General features: G+C 30.9%; 1 protein-coding gene across 14 annotated transcripts in view; it reads left to right on the forward strand.

Annotated features, from left to right (window-relative positions):
* Lar (tyrosine-protein phosphatase Lar) overlaps positions 1-13,413 on the forward strand; it is a 781,775-nt gene that overhangs the window by 719,253 nt on the left and 49,109 nt on the right. For all 14 annotated transcript variants that reach the window (XM_070107010.1, XM_070107011.1, XM_070107015.1 and 11 more), the window contains one exon: positions 13,205-13,355. In XM_070107010.1, the coding sequence (XP_069963111.1) occupies positions 13,205-13,355 (151 nt within the window). The remainder of the gene's footprint in view (positions 1-13,204; positions 13,356-13,413) is intronic.

A 13,413-nucleotide genomic window follows, 5' to 3' on the forward strand; every position in this document is an offset into this window, starting at 1 on the left:
ATTGTAAATTGAAAATATGAGAAATAGAAAAAGTATTCACAAAACTTCATTAACGTCAAACAATATAGTATAATAAGTGTTTGAAAATTACAGTACTTTTAATGTTCTAAAATAAATGTTTACTTAATTTTGAAAATATAAAATATTTAACTTTTTCAAAATTGCTCTAAAACTGAAAAAAAAGAGTATATTACGATATATATTACAAAACGTTATTGCATACATATATCAACGGTGTATCATTAAAAAAACTGATTTCAACTCTCAAATTGTTTTTGTTAAAAGATTAAACAAAAGTATTAAGTGGCAACACCATTTTAAATCTCTTGTACACATATAAAGGAATGTCGGAAGTTGTTTTATTGGTATTACTTATTAATTTTGATTTTTCAATTGACAGCAGTACAATTTTGTAGACATTTGTATATATGTATTTGTACATTATATAGTTAACTAAACATTCATTGATAAACGTGAAAACTATTTTGTAGCAATTTTATAATATTTCTGAACTAATGTGTTTCGATTATTTCGTCAATTAGAATTCTGAAAATATATCGTGTAATTGTGAAATATGAAAAAAGTGGCAACCGTTTTAAATTAATTTTGATAATATTAATGATGAAGCAACTTTGTAAGCGAGAATATTCTGAATCCTAAATTTTACAAAGGTGGTAACGAAATGAAAAACTCATATTAAAAATATTTGGAGTCAAAAACTTTTTAATTTCAATGATTAAAGTTTATATATACAAACTATACTTAGATTTGTAGTAACACAGTGGCATAGTCACATTTTTTTATAAAGAGGTGACCATATTTAATATTAGTGGGGAAAAGTGAGAGCTTGAAAATTTACTAAAACGATAATTTCTTTAAAAAAAAAAGTATGTATGTATATGCGTATATATAAGTTGTATATATCAACTTTTAAAGAGCTTTATTACTTTTTTGTATTTAAAGGAAGTTTATCTTAAGGAGATATGCCTACTTATAAGTGTAAAATAATATGGTTTTGGTGAAAAATTTTGTTATATATGTAAATATATCAAACTCGTACTCATACATTTAGAGAATTCAATATTGAGTTCCTGTGCTTCTATAGACGATCTCCTGAAGATCCTTCGGAAAGAGAAGAAGTCAATGTACTTTAAGACCCCATAATATTTTTGTTTTTTAATACTGAGTTCTCTAACGCCTATAGGCGATCCCCTTCGCGAAAAGGCGTCTTCGAGTAAGCAAGACGTATCTGAAATCCAAAATAATTAAGGATTTATTCTGAAATTAAATAAATACAGTTAATAAACAAAAGAATAGGTTAGCTAGAATGTCGTTTTTTAACAAAATGGCGACTTCTTAAAAACATAGTTTTCTCGCCAAATATTCCTTGAAGAAATGGAAGTTTTTGTCAAAAATCGTAGCGAAGAAGCATTACCTAAAAAAATTGTTTATACTTGTAGATTTGAAGAATATTGGTGCAATCGTTGCTGAGAAATAATTCTCATCGACGCTAAAAAAAATACAGTTAAAAGAAAAAAAGCTAGAAGAGACATTTAGATAAAAATTGGTTACAAATCGTTCATATCTCCGAAAATATTAACCGAATCAGCGAATATTCTTTAATATCTGCACGAGCTTAAGCCAAAACTAAAATATCGAATTCATGGGTCAAACTAAAACCATATACGAGAAAAACAAAAAAGTAAACAGAGTAAGTAATATCCGTGCAAGAAAAAGTTTTTAGAGTAATTTTAAAAGTTCTTGGTGAGCAAGTTCCAAGTTTCTCTTATAAATAAGTGATAAAAAAAACAAATTTCTTTTCATTAAAAATACCATAATATTCGTACATTTATTGCTTCGAAAAGTGAGGAAATCAAAAAAGAATTTAAAGTATTGATATCATTTCTTTTCTTCATTTTCTGCTCGATATTTAAAAAGTCCATATTTTAAAGCTATAACAATATTTTTGTGATAAAATCACTAATATTCAAGTTGTCTTTTCGTTAGTATAATTTTGATTTCATCAACTTTTTTCTTGTGTTTTCTCGTAATATAAATAATTTTTTCATATATATAAATGAAAAAACATCTCACTAGATTTTTCGGAACTTTATGCTTTGCAAGAATCTGCAATGAAAAAAACTTCTGGCTTCAAAAACAGAATGCTGACTTTTTACGTATTATTTATAGAGAAAAATTTTAAAGTTCAACGATAGCACTTTTTGAAAATTCTAACAAGACGCATTAACGTCATATACTCGTAATATAAGAAATGTATAGTCTTAAAAAAAAAATTAATATTTTAAAATTTTCCTATCACTCACTGAGTCCGCAATATACAATACTACAAAAAGAACTCACATTTATCAACTCAATTTGACTGCAATTTATTTAGAGTCATCCAACCGCTTACACCAAATCCAATTCCAGCCAATAAAATTATATTCATATTCCACACATGTGACGCGTTCAGCCAGCGTTGCATTTGCGCACGCACAACACTACGCAATGCATACATTTAGCTGAGCTGTATCCAATATAAAATTAAGCCGTGTGCGATGAGCCGCATGTCGGGGTTGATGTCATAAAGCGATAATGATGCTTTAATGTGTGTTTTGTAAATGCATGTAATATGATTTGACGATGCCGATGTATATGTGCATGTGTTTGTGTTTGTGTGTGTGATAAAATTTGGCTATGTGCGTGTGCGTTCGTGCGTGCAAGTTAATTGCATGCAATGCACGCAATTTAGTGTGAGTGCTTTTCGCATGCACGAACGCCTAAAAGTATGCATGCATTTGGAAATATATGCGGCGGCACACATACACAGCATATACGAGCTAACTTACAATGGTTTTAATGCAGACTGGTATGCACACACACACACCTATATTATATACATAATTTTAAATGAAATGAAATGTGACACACACGCCAGCTAGCCTAGTTTGATGCTCCAGCATTGCCACATGACCCCTGTAGTGTTCTACAATTGCATTAAAATGCATAACATCAACAAGAATGTTGACAGCCAACGAGTTGTTGCTCTGGCTGTTGCGTGAAGTTGTAATGCGGCCGAGGTGTGTTGTTGCTATTGTTATTTTTGTTGGCTTTTAATGTTTTTGCTGTTATTATTATTTAAGTCACAGTTTAAAGTGATAAACAAGAGATTTTGTGTGTGTGTGTGTGTCACTTTTGTGGAGGGAAAGTAAAGAGCAAATGTGCCAACTGGTATGTGCGTGTGTGTTTGTTCTAGCATACTTTTAGGCAAATATGCAGGAATGCATACATAAATAATATCTATTACATATGTATGTCTTTGTATACGCATGTGAGTATGCATATTATTTTCACACACACACATACCGCACTCTTTTCTATGTGTGCGTGTTGCGTGTTTTCGCTTTTATTACTACGAGCATAGTCGTAGCTGCAACATTCAGCTACGTGACTTATAACAAATTTCCACACACTACTGGCACTTTCTTTGTCATTGCCGTTGTGGCATGCAACATTTGATGCCTTCTATAATATTTTCCGCCACACACACACACATGTATATGTGTGTAGATACATATATGCTCAATTTCAAATTGCCACCCACAAGGCGTACCTAAGCAGTGACCAGTCAAGCTCTCGACACACCCGCCAGACAAATGACACACACGTTATGTGTGTATATATATATATATATATATATATATATATATATATATGTTGTGTTGTGTGTAATGCATGCATGTATTGTGCTAAAATGGCAAAATTGTATGGAAAACACGTGACACTATTAAGCAATTATGTGAGAACATTTTGTAAATTGTTAGGCAGACAAAAAGCTTTTAAAGCTTCATGGCATTTCGGGCTAAATCGTTGTAGACAACGCATTTTATATTACTAAAAAAAGTAAATTTTCATGCTATATACTATAGGCATGCATAGAAATATTTCATGCGCAAACTTAGCAAACTCTGTGTGTGTGTGTGTGCAACTTTTGGTTTGTGCAAAAATATTCACAAAATGCTGGCAAATATATAGAAAAACAAAAGATACTCACTTGTGTTGCTTTAAAGCTATATCACTGCTTGGCAAAGTACAAATTTTTGAGACTTATGGTCTGACCTTTTGTGTTAAGGCTTAAAAATATGTCAAATTCGGATTGCAGGTCAGGCTGTTGCCAAGTTTTGAGATACTAGACACTTGTTATATTTGGTCTGCGGCGACTATATTTCTTTTAAGATGAGTAACAAAACGATATGCTAGATATTATAATATATTTTTAGCACTTACTTGCATAACGGACGTGTGGTTTTCATTGACGCAATACTTTTTTCGGAGTTTTTTCTTTTTGACAGCTGTTACTGGATTTATACTCAGTTTGGTTTGCCATTTCATAATGAACAGACTCACTTCGGAACAAGCCGATGTCGATTTTCTTAAGAAAATTGCGTTCAGCGATGAAGCTCACTTTCGGTTGAATGGGTATGTTAATAAACAAAATTGTCGCATTTAGAAAGATTATAATTCACAAGCCATAGTTGAGACGCCGTTACAACTTCAAAAAAAGTATCAATATTTCTTCAAAAATTATTTGAAAAATAATATTGTTACAGTTAATGAGGAACACTATAGAGAGATGAATAATGACATTTTTGTGATTAAATTGGAGGATGTTGATGTGGAGGACTTTTGGTTATAACAAGACGGTGCTACATGCCATACAACCAACGAAACAATCAATTTATTGAAGGAAAATTTTGGTGAGCTCAATATCTCGCGTCGTGTGCATGTGATGTCGCCTCCAAGATCGTGCGATTGAAAATTGCTGAGCTATTATTTTTGGAGTTATGTGAAGTCGCTTGTTTACGCAGATATGCCCGAGATGGTTGACGCCTTGGAAGAGAATATTCGGTTATAGTCGAAAATTGGACCTTGGTGATAACTTGACCAAACTCATTTTTAAAACATAACTACAAAGCCTTATCCTTATAATAAAACTAAATTCTTGGGCATAACATTAAATTATGGTATATGCATTTTATTTCATGCCAAATTTCCAAAAAAAATTTACTTCGGTTGCACCGAAACTATAATGTCCATCATAAATACAAAAATATAGTAACTCAATCTGCACAATTTCTTCTTCAAGATTGCACTGTTGCCTTGAAGAAGAGCCCATGCCAAATTTAGTGAAGATATGCAAGCACTTGATTCCGATTGTTCAGTGTGCATGGCAACTAATGAGTTGAGAAAGACTGTGAGATTTCATTCCGCTGTGTTTTTTAGTATAATTCTCAACAGCTTTCTAAATATTCTTGCTTAAATAAAGTCAATTCTGAAAATCACTTTCAATATGGACACCCCATATGAACTGCCTGTATAGTAGTGCGATCTCGCTTGTATGTTTTAGGTGCTTTTGAAAGTCATATAACTTTATTATTGAAATTTTCCTTGATCATTTACAATCTATAAACTCGAATCATAACTTTCTTAGCTAGCATTTGTGCTATTTCGAAGGCTTAGAGCCATTTCAACTGTTTTTTCTAAATTTAGCCATAAAAGGTTGATTTTCTGTCTAAAAACTCGGTCCAAATGTCAAAGCATGTCTCTAAACTTTTACAGTCCAGTGAAGCAGTAATGAAGTAGTTATTAGTGTACATATGATAATATATTTTTTATCCTTTTTCTGTGTAAGCAGCACTTCTAGGTGGCATTTCGGACTGTTCTTTAATGCTCAATGCTCCAATATTTTTCACAACTTGACAACTTTCATTAATATCCATCGAAAAATCTTTCTTTGATTTTGGGAATAAAACTTTTCGATATTTCATACTGTAAGATTTATTTAGAACTGTCGAGGATATGATGACATGAAATTTTTGTATCCAGAACTAAATTTCGGAGCCCCTATAAAAATAAATATAAATGATCACCGTCGAGTGGATTTAAGCGTGTATTTTTGTATATACGTGAACTAATCCCTCAGTTTCTGAGATATTCGTCTGAAACTTGTCACACGTTCTTTTCTCTGCAAGAACTTGCTCATTTATCGGAGCTGTCAATATCGGACCACTGTGGCATACGCTGCCATTCAAATTGACCGATAAAAATTCAGTTCTTGTATGGAAAACTCTTACATTTGACAAGATAACTTCACGGAATTTGGCATGGATTATTTTCCAAGGTAACACTATATAAATTTTACAGAAATTGTTCATATCGGACTACTATAGCATATAGCTGTAATACAGAATGACCGAAAAATCTCAAGTTATTATATGAAAACTTTTTTTTGTGAAATGTGTTAAAAAACACAATTAAAGTGCTAACTAAAATTTATTTGTATATTAACTGTTTTCCAATTTTTATTCGAATATACAAATCTGAATACGAAAAGCCGTCGCATTTAACATTAAGCACAGCCACTTAACGCCACCGAAGGATTATCATTTCGCGTTGCACATGCTTGCAATCAATTGCTTTCCTTTGCTCTGCACAATTTGAAGACAATTTTTTGGCGCTTCTGCAAAACTACTTAACGAAATTCATACATATATATATGTATGTGTATTTACACAGGGATAAATTTACGTGTGTGTGTATGTGAAGTGTTGACCCAGGAGCAAAGTTTTAATTGTATCACGTTAACATGTTGTTAACACCAATGAAAGTTGTTGTCTGAATTTTCAACAATATCACTGAGAGCGGCAGAGCTAAAAGCCGCTATACATACATTCATACATATATACCTTACATACATACATACATACCAGCATGTGTACGTGATTATACAAAAGTACTTGTGCAAATAATTGGTTTCAATTTACCCCCTAACTTTCAGCGAGAAAGAAAGTAAAAATGAAAATTTGCGTTTTAAAGCCAATGTAAGTGAAGGAGGCACAAAAAGAAGACAGCCACAAGCAAATAAGCTTACATAAGTGCATATAATACATACCATATGTATGTATAAGTGTGCGTATTTGCCTAGCGGCAGGACGCCTTTGGGATAAAAATGTTTAATTAAGCTCAAGTAGGTGCGTGCAGAAGTTGCAATGTAGTCATGCCGAGAAGAAAGATTAATTTTTTTACTATATGTATACATACATATACATAATCACGCATATTTGCATTTATATAATATACTTGTATGTATATTAATAGTTCTTTGTGTATATCAAGAACTTTGCATGGTTTTAAGTGCAGGCTTCTGGCATAAAAATCGATGGACGCGCTTAAAATTCGAAAAGAGCGACGGTACGTGCCGGCTCGAAAGCTCTCTGAGCAGGGTGTTTTTTTAGAGCAACAAATTTTTTAGCTGTCAAAGCAGCTATCAAAATCAGCACAAATTTTTGGCTTTTATACTAATTATTCGTTGGAAAAATAAAGTGTAAAAAATTGCACTGCTGGAAAATTTTTTGAAAATTTATTTGCAAAACTCGCGCTCTTTGCGCAAATAAATTTTTTTTTTTTTTCAATTCAGCGATTGGGCATATTTTTGGCTTCACGGCATGTGTAAATAATCCATATTGCCACATTAGAAATGCAAAAAATGCTGGAGAGATTCTCCATAACTCCCCATAGCTCTTCAGCATCTAATTCTGCTCAAAGAAAAAGTTACTATCTGTTTCACAGATAAATACTACGCGACTTTTTCGTGCCCTGCATAAATATCAATCGTCTTGTTACTAAGCGTTTCCAGCTTCCCCTTCACACCTACATAAAAATACCATACAAAAACTTGATTTGAATCGGTATGTTTGTATGGCAGCTATTAGCTATAGTAATTCGATCTCAATAGTTTCATTGAATATTGCATTATTGTCTTAGATTCTTGAAGATATCTTGTCAAATAAAGAAGTCTTCCTTACAAGAACTTGGTTTTGATCGTTCAGCTCCTAACGCTGATCATTTATACATATATTTTTTAGGGTTTCCGACGCTTCCTTTTGGGTGTTACAAACTTCGTGGCTACTTAATGCACGCTGCTCAGGGTATAATGACAAACAATTGAACTAACTAACTAAATATTTTTAATTTCTTCCGTTTTTCTCTATTTCATTTTAAAGAAAAAAATTTTACACACCTCAAAAACACACCCTTTATATACTTTTGTGACAGTGACATGTGCCTTTTCATGCGCGCCACTTTAAAAATTATTAAGTAAAAAAGTATATAGTATATTGTCTGAATTTTTGCAGCATTGCTGCTTCGATTACCAGTTCTCATTCTTTGAATTTATATTTTTTAATTATTTGTCTTGTCACTCATTCGCAATGATTTGTAAAAATTTCCTCTGTACGTTTTTAATTTTATTGCGCATTCCTCCTTAAATTTCCATATTTTTTCTCGCCACTTCTTAGACTTCTGCCACAACCCAATTATAGTTCGTGGAGCATGTGATATTTTTCTCTGCTCCACTGTCTTTTCGCAGTCGTCCAGCGCGCGTTCTTTGCCTTGCCTTGTGCAAACTTATCAGCCTTCAGTGTGCACTCTTGTTCGCAATTATGTAAGTTGGCAGTGACAGCTTGCTTTTTATTTCATATTACGTAAGAAAATATGAGTGGTTTTTTTTACTTATCACTGACAGCCACAGAAATACATTGACTGTCACAACAAAAGGGCAGAATATTTCATGCATTGCAGCATTGCATTTACGTTCTTCATTGCTTTCGTAATTTATTTTCTTAATTATCATTATTTTTCGTAAAATTTCAATGGTGCTATAAAAAATATTTGACAGAAGCAATGCAATTGAACAGTAGCATGGAAAGAATTTTACAAGTACTATGTTAATTTAAGAGCTGCAGAACGTAAAGAGGTTATTCTCAGGGAAATATAAACAAATACATTTGTAACAAAAATTTCCTCTCGTGAAAAACAACATAAACACTTTCAACAATAAAAAATATCGTTAAGTTATCATAACTTTATGAAAACGATTGAATCGATATTTAAAGAGCAACAAAATTTCCCTTAAAAGCAAGTTTAGCGATATAAATGGTAATGACTTGGATTTGACTAAGAAAAACTAACATTTTTGCTACCGAAAAATTCTTAAATTTTTTGGAGAATTTCTTTGTTTACAAAAAAGATTTGAAATTTTGTATAGTTTAGCTTTAAAAAAAATTCTCTCGTTTTTTGAATATTTTTTAACCAAATTTTAACTAGGAATTTGAAAAGCATAAATATTTCGCTAAATATTTACTATTTTTCTATATTGCAATAATTTTGTTCATAATACAAAAATTTCTTTATTAGGAGTTTGGAAAAATCTTTTTTTTTCAAATTCCTCAGTTTTAAATACCATATTATCTTTTTAGAAAATTTAGAATAATATAATAAGTATATTTTCCAAAATGTCACACCTGAAGGATATACTTTTAACATTATAACGATTTTAGCGCGTTATAATTATTTGCCTAAGTAAATCTTAAAATCTTAGATTATAGTGATAGATTATATTTGAGTGCATTTGCTTACTATAATTCCACAAAAAATAACACATACCAAGAAGTTTTATTCAATGTCCGCTAATAGGATAAGATGGTCGTCAAATTGTAAAAATCTTGTTTTCAACATTTATGCTATAATTTTAGTATTAAATATAAATTTCCCTTAAAGGAATATTTTTGGATAATTGAATTGAAACCAAATATATAAATATATATTTAAATATATTATTAATTATAGTATAATTTTAGTAGTAAATCTGAATTTCCCTTTAAGGAAATTTTATAATAATTGAATTGGGCAATATATGTTAACAGTTTGTAGTGTAGTTATAATTATAGCATAATTTTAGTAATAAATTTAAATTTCCCCTTAAGGGAAATAATTTTTTTAGTAAGAACAGTGAGTTAAACTATGTTAAGAAATTTTTTTGCGCAAAGCATTCGATTATCTAGTAGATATATTTTGCTATAATTTTATATAAAAATATCCTTGAAAGGTTACAATTAGTTGATGATTGTTTCTTAATTGAAAGTATTGCTGTGTACAATAATATTTTAAATTTTATCAAACACCAATGCACTCATAAAAATTTGCTTTGTAAAAAACTAATTTTATGTTAGGAAACCATTGATAGATATCGAAATAACATACAAAAGCAAAAAAGGCAACTATTGAAAAAAATTATATACCAATTCAATTAAACAAAAACTTAAAAGAAATTTAAAAACATTTACTTAACTCGCCGATATGACCTGAATTATCAATGCATATCCACAAACACAATTATAGCCGCTGGGTAATAATTCAAACGCTGCCAACTACTACTAGCACAATTTTAGGCGCTCTCACAGCCCACTGCTATATATGCCACTTTTGCCACTAGCATAAAGCAATATCGCACTGTTACCGCCTGCAATGCTGTCACCGCCACTGACATTGATGATGATGTATTTCCGCTGCCTCTTTGCGACACCCTATCACGTTGCAACCACATTTCTCTTCGCGCTCTCAAGAATGCGCGCTCATTCTGTGCCAATTTTTTACAATATTTTCACGGTGCAATACCATGATTTTTATTAATTTTTGTGTTCCTGTTTACATATACATTTACGAATATATGCGAATATAAATGCGTAAAATATGTAAAAAAAATGGCAGAAATGTGATGAAATTTAAGTCTGTTGAAGGCAGCAAATTATAAATTATTTTTAGTTGACATTGGTTTGAGAGACTTTGAGTGTATATTTTAACGAATTTAATTTAACGCATGACCAAATATCACACGCCATTCAACGCACAAACACTTTTCAAACACATTCAGGAAAATATATTGTGTACTTATCAACGTATAAATATTAAAAATTGTCATGCAACCTTTCGTCAACTTTCAACAGTTAATAAATTCAGTGATGAAAATCATCAGGATCATATGTACGCAGTAAAATTAATTTTCAGGGTATTAAGTTATACGCTCAATTTTTGGTTTTATAAATTTTGGCTTATATTTGAATTATTTTTAGAACAAAACTTGTATTTAGCTTTGTGTCCATTCTACGTGTATTAAAACAAGAAATGAAATAATAAATGTAATTTAAGCTGCAACTCACAGAAAGAATTCATAGAAAAAATTATTTTTTTTATAACTGGTTTCACCAACGAAATAAATAAAAGCAGAAATAATGCTTGGTTTTAGGTAGCGAGTAAAATCGCATTCACATTTGCTTATGTGAGTATGTACTACATGCATACATATGTACATACATACATACTTACCTACCATAAGTGGTAATGTATATATTGTATACCAATGTGGAAAAGTTTGCATTTTCAGAAGATAATAATTTTTATTTCTCGTAAAACTTTTTTTCTTCAATGAAACAAATTGGAATTTTCGGAACACCATCTAAAATCTATCTATAATGCATTTCGGTAAACAAAACCCAACTTTAAAATAAATGTTTCATATATTCCATGCCGTTCCTGTCATTGAATTTTTATTTCAATCTTTAATTGGACACATATACCTACCTAAAAGTACATTTCAAAGCTTTTCTACTTACAATATCATATTGCAAAAATTTTATTACTTCATTGGAAATGAAATACATTGTTTATGCAGTATACAATTACTTATGGTCCTTATTATATTATATTGCCACATGTTTGTGTTATATTCTTCTATTATTTTTTTCCTTTGATAATGTGTTATAAAAGCTTGAATAGGTATTCCTATTTCATAACCATATCTTAGACACAGGATCAAAATTCGAAATGTGTATATATGGTTTGTTCTTTAGCTTTATTTTGCGAAATAAATTTACATACATATGTATATGAGTTTTTATGAACTTTGCTTTTTGTAGCTCTGTAAAAGGGAAAGAAGTTGATTTTAGTTTAGTTGATATGAGATTAAATTAACTTTGTAGTTTAAACTTATTTTTATCAAAAAAAATTATAGGAACAAAATGGAATTTTCGAAACAAATAAACTCTTTGATGCAATTTGTTAAAATAATTAAGTAAGGTGTTATTTTTTAATCCAAAATTATTGAAAAATTGAATTAATCAGTAATTTATATGCTATCATTTTACATGAGAGTTTATTAAATCAACATTTAAATTCTAAAACTTATTTTATCAAAAAAATATGTATAGGAACAAAATGGAATTTGCGAAACATATAAAAAATTCGTTTAAATTGTCCGGAAATATGATATTGTGGTGTCTAAAATTATTGAGCTGATTAACTAATGAACATTTATCAGTCAGTTGTTAGTCGAGTTAAAAAAAATATAGTTATTAACTGAGAATTTAAATTCTATAAAATAATAAATGCATTATTACAATAATTTTTCACACACCTGCTGTGTATATATGTATGTATGTATAATTAAAAGAACATTTTTGAGCGTACAATTCATAATCTCTGAAATTTCGCTGGGCAGCTTACACTGCCGAATTTACCAAAATTTTACATTTATTTGTCATTACAAAAATATACCTACACAGGTGCTGATAATATTTCCATATTTTATGTATATTTTCAAATTTTTTTTCATAGTTTGGTTATTGAAGCGTCGAAAATGAAAATATAATCCAATGCCGCAAAATCCTTTGCGGAAATCCTTTGATTTATCAAATTTCCGCTCAACTAACGGGAATTCAATTAAATTTGCTATTTGTTTCATTTGATTATTTTGAAAGATTCTCTTTGCTCCAACTCAGGCACATATATGATTTCCCCAGCATATAAATTCAGAATTTTTACGGTCATGCGAACAGTAAATATGTTGTGGTTTATTTATACTTGTAGTATATGTGCTTATAGTACTAAACAAGCGGTATATACCTACATATATATGATTTTTAATATATATTTGTAAATAGTTTCTGGAATTATAAAATATTTTATTCAATAATTTTTTCTACTCCTTTTTCTCCCACATCGATACCCACTCGCATGCGCATGATTCCCTTTTCATGGCTGTCTGTGCAATTTCCGTTTGACTGGCATAAATATTGACGACACGCACCGCTGATATCCAACCCATCAACTAACGAACCGGCAATGATGACGTTGCCAATGTTGATAATCTTGATAACTCTGATGATGGCATTGATGGTGATACCACCAACAAACTTATAATCACAACCAACACTATCAACAATGCTACAACAACAACAACAACAACAACAACGACGACGACGACGACAAAAAACAACACAAATACGTACGCATGAATTTGTTGTGACAGGTGTCCCTTCACAGCCTAGTAATTTCCGGGCCACCGATATCGGCGAGACCGCAGTCACATTGCAATGGTCGAAACCGACACATTCCAGTGAGAATATCGTGCACTACGAATTATACTGGAATGACACATATGCAAATCAGGATCATCACAAGTGAGTATAACACAAACACACACACATACACACTTACCCATACAAATATATGCAGACA

Source organism: Bactrocera oleae, chromosome 3 (genome assembly GCF_042242935.1).
Source record: "Bactrocera oleae isolate idBacOlea1 chromosome 3, idBacOlea1, whole genome shotgun sequence".
Taxonomy (NCBI): Eukaryota; Metazoa; Arthropoda; class Insecta; order Diptera; family Tephritidae; genus Bactrocera; species Bactrocera oleae.